Source organism: Nannospalax galili, unplaced genomic scaffold (assembly GCF_000622305.1).
Source record: "Nannospalax galili isolate Female #2095 unplaced genomic scaffold, S.galili_v1.0 scaffold132, whole genome shotgun sequence".
NCBI classification, from domain to species: Eukaryota; Metazoa; Chordata; class Mammalia; order Rodentia; family Spalacidae; genus Nannospalax; species Nannospalax galili.
This window is the reverse complement of record NW_008332644.1, coordinates 503,389-514,615: the sequence shown is the minus strand read 5'-3', so window position 1 is coordinate 514,615 and position 11,227 is coordinate 503,389. Positions and strand designations below refer to the sequence as shown.

General features: G+C 50.9%; 1 protein-coding gene across 1 annotated transcript in view; it reads right to left on the bottom strand.

The window, feature by feature from the left end:
• Positions 1-7,512: 7,512 nt before the first annotated feature.
• Positions 7,513-11,227, bottom strand: part of Aqp1 (aquaporin 1 (Colton blood group)) — a 12,488-nt gene continuing 8,773 nt past the window's right edge. The window contains exons 2-4 of the mRNA XM_008827522.3: positions 10,530-10,694; positions 10,170-10,250; positions 7,513-9,430 (exon numbers count right to left, since the gene is read on the bottom strand). Coding sequence (XP_008825744.1) covers positions 9,251-9,430; positions 10,170-10,250; positions 10,530-10,694 — 426 coding nt within the window. The 3' untranslated portion in view covers positions 7,513-9,250. The remainder of the gene's footprint in view (positions 9,431-10,169; positions 10,251-10,529; positions 10,695-11,227) is intronic.

Below are 11,227 nucleotides of genomic sequence, written 5' to 3'. Positions count from 1 at the left end.
CCATTGGATGAATGGGGAAACTGAAGACCAGAGGTAAGAAAGCTGTCAATCAGGTGCCGCGGTGGTAAGTGGTTGGTGGCAGAGGCTAGCCTAGAACTCTGTCCTTATCTCTAAGCCCAGGCTTCAGTGTGCTTCCTCCAGAGGTGCTGGTTCAGGCAAGGAGAGCAAACATTCAGATGGTCCCAGGGTGACCTGTACTGGGGAGGTCTGAAAGAGGCTGTGCCTCAGCCTGGCTCCTTCCACCCTTGCCTGCACCACCTCTGCCCACAGCTCCAGGAGCTTGGTGCAGATACCAGCCCCAGCTGGCTCTAACACAAAGCAGGACAGTCATGGAGACTTCAGCTCTGTTGCTGCCTCTGTCCAGCCCCTCATCTCAGCAGGATGGAATGGAGAAGGAGAGTCCTCCCCACCCACTAGCTCATTCCCACTTCTTACTCTCTCCCTCTTCTTACCTAGATCCCCTACTTGCTGCACACCTGAGTTCTTTATCTGACTCCCTCTTCCCTTACCCAGACCCCCTAGGGAGGTTTGAACAAACCAAGCCACCTTGGGATTTTAAAGGAAAAGATCTTCTAGCTAGAAGCCCCCAGAGGCAGGTCAACATTCCCATGTATGTCTTCTAGAAAGTGAACATACTGAAAATCATCCACACTGCTTTGCCAAGAGCATTCTGTAGACAGATATCAGCTTAAAGAAAGCTTTCCTGTGGGGCTTCTCAGAGCTTCTGGAGGCCAGCTTGAATAGTGGGTCTCCAGAGGGGAATGTGGCTTCCAAATTCACCTCGCCTCTGTGAAGACCAGCCATAGGTTCTGAAACTGGCTGTCACTCTTCAAGGACAAGGGAGAACAGGGGATTTGCCTGAGTTCAAGTGACCTGTATAATTGCATTTGCTTGAGCCTGAGCCAGGAATAGGATGAAAACGACATGTGGGCGAAATCTCTGTGATTGCTCAGTTCCTTCCAGACCTAGAATTCTAGGATTTTTCCTTCCCTAAGCTCTCGCCAAGAGCAACCTGGGGCAGCTTCCCATTCAGGGAGAAGGATGGCAAGGAATTGGAGCTGCAGCCTTGAGAATCTTCTAGAAAGCAAAGCTGCAATCCTGTAGAACATTTCTAGTCTGATGTCTCTGGGCCCTACATTCCTGGAGGTAGATGCGCCTGTCCCTCCCAGTCCAGGAGGTCACTGGCAGCTGTGGAATTCTTGGAGTTCGTCTTGCGTGATCAGTGCTCCAGCCCGTGAGCCACAGTCCAGGCGCATCAGTGACTCCGGGAACTTCATGAACAGTTGAACAGTACACTCATCTCAGAGCCCAGGAATCTACAGGAGGAGCAGGGATACAGATGCACAAATAGAGAAAAATGGCACAAAGGGAGGCAAAGGAACAGGTGCAAGGAGGGCCTGGAAGTTCCTGTGCATTCATCTTCCATCACTATGGCCCCAAAGCGCAGTTGGGCATGAAGGGTGCAAGAAAGTCATATTCTACCCTGACTCCAGCACAGTCAGGTCCTTGCTGAAGCTGAGTCACCCGATATTAAAGGGCCATATCCTTGGTGACTTGCCCCTCAAATATGGTTTGACTGAGACATGGGACTAGTTCTGCTTACACTTTCTTTAGTATGAAACTTAGCTCCTCATGTTGAGTGCAAGAGACCGGCAGCTGAGGATGCCTGCAAAGAGCCAGATCACCTATATTCTTATCAAATTTAAAATATATTAGCCATTTTTCACTGAAAAAAAAATTCCCTGGAGAAAGAAGATCAATGGCATTGTGTGAGATCAAAGAAGAGACTGGAGTTCGGACAACGCATCCACAAAGACAGTGGATACGGACACCAGTACTGTCACCTGATCTGGCAGAGCACCCCAGGGATTTGCTTTGCTGGGTGCACACGTAATGCCAAGTGCCTCCACCTGCAGCTGCCCTCATGTTTTTCCAAACACAAGTGCAAGAAAGGTGTCTTTGGAGCTCAAACAAATGACCAGAAAGGGGTGAGACATGGCATTTGCTGGCAGACAGGACCCCACAATGGGTTCTATAGTCAGCTCAGATTCAGTGTGGGCATTCCACATGACAGCCTCCCAGCCCTCTGCAGTGAACTGTGTGCGTGCGAGTGTGTGTATGCACACATACATACATATATATGATAAAGTGATTCTCTAGATATATTAACACCTTAAAGGCATGGACACCATCCCAGCCATCAGTTTTGAACTTAATTTAAATAAATTTTATTGGTTTTCATTTTTTATTTTAGTTTCTCTAAGGAAAGTCATTTATGTCTATTTGAATTGCATTATGAACAACATGAGCTAAGTTTAAAAAAATAACAACGCACATGTTACATAAGACATCAGACACACTGACCTCTTTCAGAACATTCGAGATTGCTGTGGTCGGCAGGCTCTGATCTCTGAGGACTTTGTCCCTCTTCATTATTTCTTTGAATTTGCTTTTCCCCCTTTTGGATTAGACATTTCACGGAGCCTTTTACCCTCCCTTGCTTCTCATGTAACCACTGTGGACAGAGAAGAAATGACACTTTTCCAGATTATAACCCTGTCACCCACTTTGTAGCTTATTGAAAAACATGTGCCAGTCCCCTAATAACCCAAGTCAGGTCAGCTCCCCCAAGCCAATATCCTATGTGGGCAGTAGGCTGAAAGTAGACAAAGCAAGCCTAGCACCCTTGGATCGAGTAACTACAGATAAAGCCACTTCTTTGGCCCCTGACAGTTTGAGTCCTGGGCTGGGCTGCAGGTTCCCAGAGGCCTGGTTCTTGCACTGCTGAAGACCTGCTCTGGGCTGCTCCAGGAGGGAAACCATAGGGAAGAGTCTGAGGACAGATATGAGAATGAATTCAAACAGGATATGATAGGCATAAGCTTCTCCCACTCACCAACATAGGTGGCATACACACACACAGACACACACACACACACACACACACACACACACACACTTTGGCCCTTAACTTTACTGGATGGACTGCTCTCTGTGAATTAACTGTATTCTCCCACTGGAAGAATTCTTGGTATTTTGCAAACAGATGTGGGGACTCGGGATGTAGCTTATTTAGTAGAGTGCTCTAGCATGCAGGAGGCCCCGGATTGGATCTCCAGCACCACATAAAACAATCATGGTGGCATATATTTGTAATCTTAGCACTCAGGAGGTAGAGGCTAGAGGATCATAAATTCAGATCATCCTCAACCTCATAGAGAGCTTCAGGTCAGCCTGGAGACTATCAAAAAAGCAAAAAAGCACAGGCACAGCTGCATTGCCCTATAGCTGCAGATCATCTGTACCTTCATCCTATACCCACTCAGTGCATTAGAAGACCAAAAAAAAGTGAAGGCTACATGCAGCAAAGGTGGTTTACTAGAATGGAGAATCACCTGGGCAGGATGAGCTTAATTGCTAGAGATCCTTTGCAATAGGCCCTACTATATACTGGCCTCAAGGTATGGATGAGGCTGAGAGTCCCATGAGGTTGGTGAAGATGGCCCTGCACCCAAGGGCTTCACCTGCCTCCCCAACTGTTCAGAGCAGTTTTCCTTTGGTACTAAGAACGGCAAGCACTGGCACCTTTGGGTCCTTGGCCTCCCAAGAATGGCCTCACCCAGACCGCTTGCTAGGCAGCAAATTCCAATCATCGTCCTCATTGTATTCTAACCCTAAAGAAAACAAGGAATCATGCCCAGCAGCTCGTCCATAAAACATTAATCACTGTCCCCTCCTTGAAAGGCTTCCGACCAATGAAGGAATGCTCTACAGGAGCTGTGGAAAAATCCTAAGAGGTCCACACGTGTCCTGGCCACATCAAGGGCAGGGGACTAGCACCAGTTCCTTCAGTGCTTTTCCAACTGAACTCCTGGCTTTGGTTTCAGGGATGCTCAGGACTAGCCTGAGGACCCCACATGCACCTACCAAATCCCCCAAAAGCCCTGTGGTTCTTGGTGTCAAGTGGCAAGTGATTGCCTTAGGCCACCCACACCTCCCACCTGAGCTGCCTTTGAACCCATTGTAGCTGTGAGATAGGTCACGGTACTGGGGCCATGGCCAGTGTTACCAGTCACAGAACCCAGAGAATCTTTGTCACCTCTACCCAGTTTGCTGATCCCAGTTCGGGGTGATTTCAAAGGTCCATCTTCTTATAGACCTGTCAACACATGAACAATAGAGTCCCCTTGATCCTGGAGGAGAAAGTAAAATACCAAAAGAGGTGTTCTAGTTTGTTTCTCCATTGCTGTGACAAAACACTCTGACCAATACCAACTTGTGGGGGGAAAGGGTTTATTCAGCTTACATCTCCCAGGTCACAGTTTATCACTGAGGGAGCCCAAGGTAAGAACTCAGGGAAGGAACCTGGAGGCAGGAGCTGGAGCATAGGCCATGGAAGAATGCTGCTTACTGGCTTTCTCCCCCTGGCCCCTGCTCAGCCTGCTTTCTTATGCAACACAGGCCTATCTGCCTAGGAGTGGCACCACCCCCAGTGGGCTGGGCCCTCCTACATCACTCAACAATCAAGAAGATGCCTTGCAGACATGGCCACAGACTAGTCCAATAGAGGAAATTCCCTAATTGAGGCTCCCTCAACCCAGGTGTGTCAAATTGACAACTAAAGTTAATCAGCACAAGAGGGAACACGGAGCTGTGGAGATGGCTCAGTAGATAAACGTGCTTGCTGCACAAGTCTGACAGACAAATACAGATTCCCAGAATCCACATTTTAATAAAAGCTGAATGCAAAGCAGACAGGTCTGTAATCCCAGCATATCCCTGTGGGGAGATGGAAGCAAAGACAGGAGACTCTGCAGAAGCTCGGGGGCCTCTAGCCTGACAGACACAGTGGCAAAGTGACTCTCAAACAAGGTAGAAAGGTGAGGACTGACACCCAAGGTTGTCCTCTGACCTCCACATATGCTGCAGCATATCTACACCCACTTACATAAACAAGTGTACACACACACATACACCACCCATTGACACATAAAGGAAATGTGGGTCTACAAGGATCTCAGACCTCTGCATGCTTAGAAGGGAGGATTGACCCAACCCTTGAGATCTTACGTATATGGGATGAAAATCCACCCTCATGCTGGTAGAAGAGTTCATTACAAGGCTCGAGCTAATACTTGCCATGTAAGGGTTTGGAAAATTCTTCTAATCTGTGCCAAATCTGCTCAGGGGCCTCCGAGAAGGTGTGGTTATTATAGCACTACAGCCTTGTGCTCTTGTGAGTTTAAAGGAAAGACAAATATTCTAGGACTCAGTGGCTGCTAGAATACATCCTGCTTCCTCATAGGCCAGGTGCTGAAGGCATAAGCTGTTCTGGCTGAGCTGTCCTCACAGCAAGGCCATGGAGGGCTCTGAAGGGCGGAGGCCACCTGTGGTCTGGTCTCAGCAGGGGCACAAACAGAGGGAAGTGACAAGCACCCCCGACCAAGCACCACACATGCTAAACACCTGACAGTTCAGGAGCCTGGGGACAAAGGTTGAGTCCTAGAGGCTTTCAGGAAATTTGCTGCCTGCATTAAAATCAGATGAACAAAACAGACAGGGCTCTGCTCACTCAAGGAGCCCTGTCCTATCACAGTTATTTCTTGAACCCTCTTGTCTGTGCTGGCCAAGTAGAACATTAGCAGGGCAGAGTCTGAAACCCCAGGGAGATGGATGCCTAGAACCCTGAGCCCATGGGCTAGAGAAAGAGTGTGGGGCAGCCTGGTCCCAAAGCTATTGTACCCGTGTCTAATAGCACCTTGGCTTAGCTTAGTGCATCATTATGCCTCTTGATTCAGTGCTGGCCTTCCTCTTCTTGTATATTCTGGTGGGTGAGTCTCAGCCTGGTGGTGCTCACATGTCTCCAGCCATCACTGTGTGCAGCCGCCCTACAAGAGCAGGCTTTTCCCAATGCAGAGGCTCCTGGGCCAGTCCTTCTCCCTTGTGCCTCCCCCAACCCTCACAACTCTGAAGGAGTAGATGCAACTGCAGTTCGCTCTGGCTTCTCTGCTGGCCTGGAGTTAACTTAGCAAGACATCTGAACAGAACAGGCATCCCATGGTGGAGACAGCAGATCTTTGAAGTCAGGCAGAGAAGTTTCATATCTCAACCCTGCCACCATCCTGCTGTGTAGACTTGTAGAACAAGGCTTGCTGTGTAGGACAAATCATCTCCCCTTCAGGGGCCCCAACATCCACTGTAAACGACAGCTTCTCTGTCTTCAAAAATTGTAAAGATGAGAGATTTTGTCAGTGACCCTGACACTGCGTAGGTGCCTCAGAAACCCTAGTTTGTGAGCTCTTCTTCAGGGCCTGCCTCTGAGCTCTTGAATTCTAGAAGCTCTAACCTGTACAAGAATGGCCATATTATATAATCAAAATGGAGGGAAGTAAAGGCAGGAGTGACTGCCCAGGGATTGAGGTGGGGATCTGGAATCCATGGCAGAGATGAGGGGGGACTTCAGACTAGGAGATGGGACTAGGTAAGGAGGCAGGCTAGGGGGGACTGTGAGAGATTACCTTGGCACACCCTCACAGGTGAGGCTGAGTGGTCGTGGACTAGCACCTATACTATGCTATAGCCTGGCAGTCAGTCTCCCATCCACACCAGCACATACCCCATCAGGTGTATTTGCATGGGCTGGGGCAGCTCCATGGCCCCATGCACACTGCAGTAAGAAGGCCTGCTCTAAAGACACTAAGTCCTTCCCAGCATGCCACTCTCTGACCCGCCTCTATGTCATCATGGTGCATCTCTCAGGAGCCATGTTGTGGTTCTGAGACCCTACCATGCAGCCTTCCCTGCTCAGCCCACACTCCTGGTGACTGACACCTGTGCTTGTGGCCTGGAAAGAGTTTCATGAGGTTGATGGTTCTCCACGCCCCACAGAGAGCAGGCCTCAGTAGAAAGAGCAGGCTTGCCCATGGCTTTTCCCTATGGTCAGGCACCTCAGTTCCCCTGAAGTGTGAGTGCATGGGATCAGTGTCAGGAACCTGAACCCAACTTTCAGTGTGGCATAGCACTGGAGTCATTTTTTCTGATGAGTCAGTCTGTCCCCCATGACCCCAAGTCCCATGGACACCCCAAGACACGAGTGCAGGAGGAGTCCCTAGTGTGAGCTGAGGTAGGGGAGAGGCCTGGCAGGGTTGTGGCTCTTCAGACCCCACTCTGAGGAGGACTAACAGGGTTATAACTTCAGTGCTTCCTGACTCTGCTTCTTCCAGAATCCAAAATGGTTCTCATTGCCCCATTTAAACTGGCCAGAACCTCTGCCCCACCATAGCTGTCCCCAGACCGCCACAGTTGTGGGCCCCACTCTTTAGTCCCATTCTGAGGGCATGACCCTGTGCCCCTCTGGGGTCTGTGATACAGCAGTGCCCATCCCCTGGGTTCTAAGAACACAAAGTCAGGCTATGCTGCCCCCAAGACTGGGTCTCCTGCAATGAGACCAATCACCTCAGACTAGGGCTTTGTGGAGATGGAGTACCAACAGAAAAACTAGAGAGCCTGGAAGACCTTACAAGTCATTTTTCTTTAATTTCTTAACATATGATGAAATTTTAATTCCAAAGAGACATAAACACAGAGTAGACAGATTTAGGGTCCTGAATCACAGTGGCGAGAGCCAGGCAGGGTGGGTCTGCCCTGCCCCCTCCAGCATAGCCCTCACCCTGCACCCTGGCCCCTGGCCATTGATCAGGCAGAAACTGAGAAGCTGGAGATAAGAAAGATCCACTTTATGGTCCAGGAAGTGGCCAGACAGGGCCTTGGTTGCTAAGATTGACCTAATGCTGTCTAGCTGGGCACATGGGTCCTCAGTGTCTTTCTCTGTTAAATGGGTTACACGTGCCTGTTAAGGAATGCAAAAGAGCACAGCTGAGATGTGCTAGTGGCCATGGTCTCCTGACTGGCTGCCTCTGAGCACCTGCTGGCTGTCTCTTAGTTTCTATTGGCAGCATAGCTAAGGACATGGTGGTGGAACTGCTGTGGCTTGTTGAGACTGAATGGACCAATCTAGAGGGCAGACTGCAGATGCCAGCCCTTGCGCTCACTGTGCTCTGAAATGTACTTAGGTTGCAGCAGGAGCTACATCATCAGATCAACTGACCTCTCTCCTCTAGGTCAAGGTAGAGGGAAGGCTGTGCCTAGGGTCACAATGTGAGCCTGTGCAGGTTGTCCAAACTCTGACAAAATTCCCCCAGCTAGGAGCTCATGAACCAGGGCAGGAGCAGTCTCCTTCCTCAGAATGAGGTATGGGCAGCCAAGACCCTAACTGCCCAGCATAGGCATCTATCCCCAGACTGCTTCGCATCTGGATCCTTCTGTCCTCAGGCTTGGGGCCACAGAAAACCCACACATATAAGAGCATCCTATGATTACACTGAAAGAGGACATGGACACCTCATGTACTAGGCTGCTGCTCTCTAACTGGCCTTCATTCTGTAACAGTGAGCCTGCCTGGGGATGCTTCTTCCTGAGAAGAATCACTTCCAACATCCGGGACTGCCTCTGCTTCACAGGTCTTCCAAATGTGCACATGATCTGGGGATGTGTGGAAAGAGCTCAAGCCAGGTGGGTAAAGCCATGCAGGCTGGACTGTTCCTTTCGGAGGCTGTGGTTTGTGTACACTTACAGAATCCACATAGCTGCCCCCCACCTCTTCCACTCTACACTGAGGCCCTAACATAGGGACAATTCCAAGGTCCTATAGCCAATCCAAGGGGTAGGGACCTGGGAGCAAGCCAGATGGAGGGGGCACAGCTGGTTTGGTCACCTCTAGCTGTACCTTCTGGGAACTCCTTCTTCTCAAAGCACCTTTGGGGGCAAGGTGTGGCTTGAAGAGGGCCATGTTCAAAGGCGCAAAGTCACGAACAATGACAAAACCCCAGGCACCTGTGGTGGGTGACTTGCTGGGCAGCTTTGGGATGAGGGGAACTTTCCAGCACACCTCCCATCACACTCTGAGGGGGACAACCAGCAGGTGGGTCCCTCCCTTTCACCGTCCCTGTGGTATCCAGGGAGTGAGTGTGGAGTTGGTAAATCTTGGTTCCCAGGAAGCCCTGAGACCAGGAAACAGAAAGAAAGAAAGTAACAGAACAGCCCCAAACAAGGCTAGACCACACAGGTCAGGCAGGTCTGAGGGGAGTGACTTTGACCAGCTTGTCAGAGTATCTACAATATGATTTCAGCCCTCCCCTCCCTCTGCCCATCCCTGCCCCACCCCCATATGGATGCCCAGGCCAGGCCCACTCTATTTGGGCTTCATCTCCACCCTGGAGTTGATGTCATCAGCATCCAGGTCATATTCCTCCACCTGGCCACTGGTCCACACCTTCATGCGGTCCGTCAGGTCGCTGCTGCGAGGGGCCAGGATGAAGTCGTAGATCAGCACAGCCAAGGCACTGCCAATGAATGGCCCCACCCAGAAAATCTAGGAAACAAGCATAGTTTAGAGGGCAGCTGGCCACATCAACCCCCCCCCCCACCAGGGGTGTCTCCCCCAACCTGTGTTAGAAACCAACAGGTCAACCCCTCCTCCCCACTATTGATTCCAATGCCCCTCAGAGCCTAGGCCAGAGTATGATAGGAGGTATGACCTGGCCACTATGTGGTCCCACTCAGGCATCTCAGTACCAGTCCCCTCCTGAGGATGGCCACTACCTCCTCTCCCCAGTTTTGGAACATCCCCCAGAGATGGTCCAGTCTAATAGAAGGTTAGACAGGAAGACACAGACCAACAGTAATTAGAGTCAAAACCCACACAGTGTTTCCTCTGCCCAGAACTTGGCTTATAGACACGGGTCCTCTCTTCCTCCTAGCAACCCTGGGAGCTTCAACTACCCTAAGCTCACGTCACAGCCTGGGAAACTGAGAGAACAAGAGGAAGGCCAATAGCCTGCCTGAAGTCACTATATCAGAAAGTGACAAAGACTCTAACCCCAGCTGTCCACTATGCTGCTAGGATGACTAGGGAGTGGGTAGATCCGCAGGTTTGAGCTTCCAGAGCAGAGGTTAGGTAGGAGTCTTCTCCCAATGCAAGCCCAGCCCCTTCGTCTCAGACCTAGGTTTCCAGATTTCCCCTGCCCTGGAGTCGCCCAAAGTCGCTGTGAGACAAAGCACACCAACAGGGTAGGGTGGAACTTGCTTCCGCTGAGTCCCTGGTGACTTACCCAGTGGTTTGAGAAGTTGTGGGTAAGCACTGCAGAGCCAAAAGACCGGGCAGGGTTGATACCACAGCCAGTGTAGTCAATCTATAAGCCAGGTATAGAATAAGTCAGGAATGGGTGAACAGGAAGTGACAAAAGGGGGACAGAGAAGGGAGGCAAGAAGTGGGCAACCAACCCCAAAGGAGAGAAGGGCATGGTCAGACATACCCTTGTCCCCTTTCCCATCCTTCAGAGCAGGCCTGCCATCCCCCACCCAATAGCATGAATGCCATCCAGAGCCCCAAGAATGCCCACACTAGGCCCTCCTTCAGTTCCTGCCTTGGCTCTGCTGCCCCGCCCCAACCTGGGAATACCCCAACTCACTGCCAGCAGGTGTCCCAGGGCCACAGAGAAGCCGATGGCAAGGGGCGCTGAGCCACCGAGGTCACGGCGCCTCCGGTCGGTGGTGGCCAGCACACACAGCACCAGCTGCAGGGTGCCAATGATCTCGATGCCCAAACCCTGGCCTGAGTTCACACCATTAGCCAGCTGCAAGGGAAAGGAGAGACGAAGCCCGGTGAGCTGGGCAGGTGGCAATGTTGTACCAAGACACTCCCAGAGCTCCAGGGCCAGGCACCAAGGGCCAATCCTCAATTCTCTCACTGCATCCCCAGCCAGACACATTTAGTAGGTAATGACAATAGGCCTTGTCCCTTCACACCTGTTGATTGCCTTGGCCTCTAGTCCTATCTATACCCTGCCTGACTCTGCTCACTGGCCCAGGGTGAAGCAGGGCCTCTTTGTTAGCTACATGGCGTGGCCAAGGTCACTCGTGAGGGGCAGGCCTCAGCGAAAGCAAGTGGTCAGGGACATTCATAGAAGAAGAGAAGCAAGTAGATTAGAGGACCCAGGTGGAGACATGGTCTCATCCTCTTAGTTCAGAACGTTCCCTGACTGTCTCTATCTCCTTTTACCTTGCCCTCTCTATTTTTCCTCCTTCTCTTCCTCCTCCTCTTCCTCCTCTTCTTCTTCTCCTCCCCCCCCTCCCTCCGCCCCCCCGCCTCCTCCTTTTTCTTCTTCTT